The 6,092-nt window shown below is 49.1% G+C and overlaps 1 protein-coding gene across 1 annotated transcript in view; it reads left to right on the top strand.

Moving 5' to 3' along the window:
* Positions 1-733: 733 nt before the first annotated feature.
* The window catches only part of LOC147120737 (SNF2 related chromatin remodeling annealing helicase 1-like), a 107,865-nt gene continuing 102,506 nt past the window's right edge, over positions 734-6,092 (top strand). Inside the window, exons 1-2 of the mRNA XM_085986970.1 lie at positions 734-840; positions 5,354-6,050. Coding sequence (XP_085843096.1) covers positions 5,432-6,050 — 619 coding nt within the window. The 5' untranslated portion in view covers positions 734-840; positions 5,354-5,431. The remainder of the gene's footprint in view (positions 841-5,353; positions 6,051-6,092) is intronic.

The following is a 6,092-nucleotide window of genomic DNA, read 5'->3' as shown; positions in this document are numbered from 1 at the left end:
TTCCTTTAATACAGGCTCTGTTCCTTTAATACAGGCTCTGTTCCTTTAATTCAGACTCTGTTCCTTTAATACAGGCTCTGTTCCTTTAATTCAGACTCTGTTCTTTTAATACAGACTCTGTTCCTTCAATACAGGCTCTGTTCCTTTAATACAGGCTCTGTCCTTTAATACAGACTCTGTTCCTTTAATTCAGACTCTGTTCCTTTAATACAGGCTCTGTTCCTTTAATACAGGCTCTGTTCCTTTAATACAGGCTCTGTTCCTTTAATACAGGCTCTGTTCCTTTAATTCAGACTCTTCCTTTAATTCAGACTCTGTTCCTTTAATACAGGCTCTGTTCCTTTAATTCAGACTCTGTTCCTTTAATACAGACTCTGTTCCTTTAATTCAGACTCTGTTCCTTTAATACAGGCTCTGTTCCTTTAATACAGGCTCTGTTCCTTTAATTCAGACTCTGTTCCTTTAATACAGGCTCTGTCCCTTTAATTCAGACTCTGTTCCTTTAATACAGGCTCTGTTCCTTTAATTCAGACTCTGTTCCTTTAATACAGGCTCTGTTCCTTTAATTCAGACTCTGTTCCTTTAATACAGGCTCTGTCCCTTTAATTCAGACTCTGTTCCTTTAATACAGGCTCTGTCCCTTTAATTCAGACTCTGTTCCTTTAATGTACGCAAGACACGCATCACGTGATCCGAGAGCGCACTACCGCCTGCTTTGATTGGCTCTACAGATTTGTCAATCACAGTTACCGGTTCCTTCCTGTGCCCGCCCACTGCGGCCTGCGGGAGGAGAGAGCCTGGGTTTCGAGTACTAAGAGGTCGTCTTGCTGCGAGCACTCCGTGAGTTTTGCTGCTCAACACCAGAGGGGCGGGAAAGAGTGTTTGACGGGACAGTGTAGAGGGAGCTTTACTCTGTATCTAACCCGTGCTGTACTTGCCCTGGGAGTGTTTGATGGGACAGTGTAGAGGGAGCTTTACTCTGTATCTAACCCCGTGCTATACCTGTCCTGGGAGTGTTTGATGGGACAGTGTAGAGGGAGCTTTACTCTGTATCTAACCCCGTGCTGTACCTGCCCTGGGAGTGTTTGATGGGACAGCGTAGAGGGAGCTTTACTCTGTATCTAACCCCGTGCTGTACCTGCCCTGGGAGTGTTTGATGGGACAGCGTAGAGGGAGCTTTACTCTGTATCTAACCCCGTGCTGTACCTGCCCTGGGAGTGTTTGATGGGACAGTGTAGAGGGAGCTTTACTCTGTATCTAACCCGTGCTGTACCTGCCCTGGGAGTGTTTGATGGGACAGTGTAGAGGGAGCTTTACTCTGTATCTAACCCCGTGCTGTACCTGCCCTGGGAGTGTTTGATGGGACAGTGTAGAGGGAGCTTTACTCTGTATCTAACCCGTGCTGTACCTGCCCTGGGAGTGTTTGATGGGACAGTGTAGAGGGAGCTTTACTCTGTATCTAACCCGTGCTGTACCTGCCCTGGGAGTGTTTGATGGGACAGTGTAGAGGGAGCTTTACTCTGTATCTAACCCGTGCTGTACCTGCCCTGGGAGTGTTTGATGGGACAGTGTAGAGGGAGCTTTACTCTGTATCTAACCTGTGCTGTACCTGCCCTGGGAGTGTTTGATGGGACAGTGTAGAGGGAGATTTACTCTCTATCTAACCCGTGCTGTACCTGCCCTGGGAGTGTTTGATGGGACAGCGTAGAGGGAGCTTTACTCTGTATCTAACCCCGTGCTGTACCTGCCCTGGGAGTGTTTGATGGGACAGTGTAGAGGGATCTTTACTCTGTATCTAACCCGTGCTGTACCTGCCCTGGGAGTGTTTGATGGGACAGTGTACAGTTGGCTTTGCTCTGTATCTAACCCGTGCTGTACCTGCCCTGGGAGTGTTTGATGGGACCGTGCAGAGGGAGCTTTACTCTGTATCTAACCCGTGCTGTACCTGCCCTGGGAGTGTTTGATGGGACAGTGTAGAGGGAGCTTTACTCTGTTTCTAACCCGTGCTGTACCTGCCCTGGGAGTGTTTGATGGGACAGTGTAGAGGGAGCTTTACTCTGTATCTAACCCCGTGCTGTACCTGCCCTGGGAGTGTTTGATGGGACAGTGTAGAGGGAGCTTTACTCTGTATCTAACCCCCTGTACCTGCCCTGGGAGTGTTTGATGGGACAGTGTAGAGTTGGCTTTACTCTGTATCTAACCCGTGCTGTACCTGCCCTGGGAGTGTTTGATGGGACAGTGTAGAGGGAGCTTTACTCTGTATCTAACCCGTGCTGTACCTGCCCTGGGAGTGTTTGATGGGACAGTGTAGAGGGAGCTTTACTCTGTATCTAACCCGTGCTGTACCTGCCCTGGGAGTGTTTGATGGGACACTGTAGATGGAGCTTTACTCTGTATCTAACCCGTGCTGTATCCGCCCTGGGAGTGTTTGATGGGACAGTGTAGAGGGAGCTTTAGGAAAAAAAGGGGGGCTTTTGGCAGTTACTAAAGACGGAGGAAGCCCTGGAGGAGTATAAACAGTGCAGGGGCATACTTAAAAAAGAAATTAGGAGGGCGAGGAGGGGCCATGAAATAACACTGGCGAGCAAAATAAAGGAAAATCCTAAGATGTTTTATAAGTATATTAAGGGCAAGAGGATAACCAGGGAAAGGGTAGGGCCCATTAGGGACCAAAGTGGCAATCTGTGTGTAGAGCCAGATGATGTAGGCGGGGTTTTAAATGAATTTTTTGCATCTGTGTTCACTATGGAGAAAGACGATATAGACGTAGAAATCGGGCAAGGGGACTGTGACATACTTGAACATATTAGCACCGAGCATAGCGGTTTTAGCAGGCCAAAAAGTGGATAAATCCCCAGGCCCGGACGAGATGTATCCCAGGCTGTTGTGTGAGGCAAAGGAGGAGATTGCAGGGGCTCTGACACAAATTTTCAGAACCTCTCTGGCCACAGGGGATGTACCAGAGGACTGGAGAACCGCTAACGTAGTACCATTATTCAAGAAGGGTAGCAGGGATAAACCAGGGAATTACAGGCCAGTGAGCCTAACATCTGTGGTAGGGAAATTATTGGATAAAATTCTGAGGGACAAAATTAGTCTCCACTTGGAGAGGCAAGGATTAATCGGGGATAGTCAGCATGGCTTTGTCAAGGGTAAATCATGTCTGACCAATCTGATTGAATTTTTCGAGGGGGTGACTCGGTGTGTGGATGAGGGAAAATGCTGTGGATGTGGTATACATGGACTTCAGTAAAGCTTTTGACAAAGTCCCGCATAGGAGACTGGTCAAGAAGGTAAGAGCCCATGGGATCCAGGGTGCCTTGGCGCGTTGGATCCTAAACTGGCTGAGTGGCAGGAGGCAGAGGGTGATGGTCGAAGGTTGCTTTTGTGACTGGAAGCCTGTGTCTAGTGGGGTACCTCAGGGATCGGTGCTGGGTCCCTTGCTGTTTGTGATCTGCATAAATGATTTGGATGAGAATGTAAAAGGTATGATCAGTAAGTTCGCAGATGACACGAAAATTGGTGGGGTGGTAAATTGCGAGGAGGAAAGCCTCAGGCTACAGGACGATATAAACGGGTTGGTCAGATGGGCGGAAAAGTGGCAAATGGAATTTAACCCTGAAAAGTGCGAGGTGATGCATTTTGGACGGACAAATAAGGCAAGGGAATACACAATGAGTGGTAGGACCCTAGGAAGTACAGAGGGTCAGAGGGACCTTGGTGTACATGTACATAGATCCCTGAAGGCAGCGGAGCAGGTAGATAAGGTGGTTAAAAAGGCATATGGGATACTTGCCTTCATTAGCCGAGGCATAGAATATAAGAGCAGGGAGGTTATGATGGAGCTGTACAAAACGCTGGTGAGGCCACAGCTGGAATACTGTGTGCAGTTCTGGTCGCCTCACTATAGGAAGGATGTGATTGCTTTGGAGAGGGTGCAGAGAAGATTCACCAGGATGTTACCTGGGATGGAGCGCCTCAGCTATGAAGAAAGACTAAACAGGCTGGGGTTGTTTTCCTTGGAGCAAAGAAGACTGAGGGGGGACCTGATTGAGGTGTACAAAATGATGAGGGGGGTAGATAAAGTGGAACTTTTCCCCTTAGTAGGGGGCTCAATAACAAGGGGGCATAGATTCAAGGTAAGGGGCAGGAGGCTTAGAGGGGATTTGAGGAGGAACTTTTTCCACCCAGAGGGTGGTTGGAATCTGGAACTCACTGCCTGAAAGGGTGGTGGAGGCAGGAACCCTCACAACATTCAAGAAGCATTTGGATGAGCACTTGAAATGCCATTGCATACAAGGCTATGGACCAAATGCTGGAAAATGGGATTAGATTGGACAGGGAGGGATGGGCGGCGCAGACACGATGGGCTGAAGGGCCTCTTTCTGTGCTGTATAACTCTATGACTATGACTCTATGACTCTGTATCTAACCCGTGCTGTACCTGCCCTGGGAGTGTTTGATGGGGACAGTGTAGAGGGAGCTTTACTCTGTATCTAACCCGTGCTGTACCTGCCCTGGGAGTGTTTGATGGGACAGTGTAGAGGGAGCTTTACTCTGTATCTAACCCGTGCTGTACCTGCCCTGGGAGTGTTTGATGGGACAGTGTAGAGGGAGCTTTACTCTGTATCTAACCCGGGCTGTACCTGCCCCGAGAGTGTTTGATGGGACAGTGTAGAGGGAGCTTTACTCTGTATCTGACTGAGTACTTTTGATTTCTCTTGATTTCAATACTTGGTAATTTGATCTTTAGTTAGAGAGTGTAGTATTTTCTGTCCCTGGGATGTGAAGGCAGGACTAGCCTGTGTTTCCCGGGTTAGATTGTAGTATTTTCTGTCCCTGGGATGTGAAGGCAGGACTAGCCTGTGTTTCCCGGGTGAGATTGTAGTATTTTCTGTCCCTGGGATGTGAAGGCAGGACTAGCCTGTGTTTCTGTCCCTGGGATGTGAAGGCAGGACTAGCCTGTGTTTCCCGGGTGAGATTGTAGTATTTTCTGTCCCTGGGATGTGAAGGCAGGACTAGCCTGTGTTTCCCGGGTGAGATTGTAGTATTTTCTGTCCCTGGGATGTGAAGGCAGGACTAGCCTGTGTTTCCCGGGTGAGATTGTAGTATTTTCTGTCCCTGGGATGTGAAGACAGGACTAGCCTGTGTTTCCCGGGTGAGATTGTAGTATTTTCTGTCCCTGGGATGTGAAGGCAGGACTAGCCTGTGTTTCCCGGGTTCGATCGCTCTCCCTGGATTGGGTTGGAACTTGAACCCGCAACCTCTAACGAGGCTGAGCGTGTTACCTGATGTTCAACTTCTTACTAACTAATCATTCCTGTTCTCTGTGATTTAAAAATATTTGTTAAAGGTGTTATTCCGAGATGGTTGTGGTGCCATGCCTTGACTTGGCATTCCCGATACCGGCAGTTTGAAGGAACGAGGGAGAATGTCGACGGGTCTGACTGAGGATCAGAAGCGGAAGATTGAAGAGAATCGTCAGAAGGCACTGGTCAGGCGAGCGGAGAGGTTAGCGCTACTGCGGCAGCAAGTACTCGTTCCGCTGAACTCTGCAGCTCCTTCCGATCGCCAGGATGGCTCGCGGTTCCCTCCGACTCCCAGTCAGCTTGGACTGGCGCAGCAGAGTGAATCTGCGGCAGAGGTGAGATCACCTGTGAGCACGGGTCAGCAAAAGGCCGCTGTTAGTGACACCGCTTCTCAAGCCCAGGATACTCTGGGCGATGGGGAAACTCAGCACAGTATCAGTCCAGCACAAACTGACTCCAATATCGAGGGCTTTCCACTCTTTACAACTGAAAGAACGAATGTGTCAGCATTTTACAGATCGGAGCAGGAGCCTCAGGCTGGGGTGAAGCGTGTGATTCTCGGGAGCGCCCACTGCCGATCGGGGAAGAGCTGTCCCAGCTCCCCTGGGAGCTCAGTCACAAACTGGTGGAGTAATTCCAGGGGCAGGTGTGTGAAGCACACAGAGGATCGATTCCGAGTGGAGATTGGTTTCAATGCAGAGCTGATTTCAGTCTTTAAAACCATCCCAAGTAGGAATTTTGGTAAGTCTTCACCTTACATTTGTAGTACGGAGAGGGCGGGAG

Source organism: Somniosus microcephalus, chromosome 4 (assembly GCF_052327205.1).
Source record: "Somniosus microcephalus isolate GS21.2 chromosome 4, FLI_Smic_1.0, whole genome shotgun sequence".
Classification (NCBI taxonomy): domain Eukaryota; kingdom Metazoa; phylum Chordata; class Chondrichthyes; order Squaliformes; family Somniosidae; genus Somniosus; species Somniosus microcephalus.
This window is presented reverse-complemented; position numbering and strand designations above follow the sequence as displayed.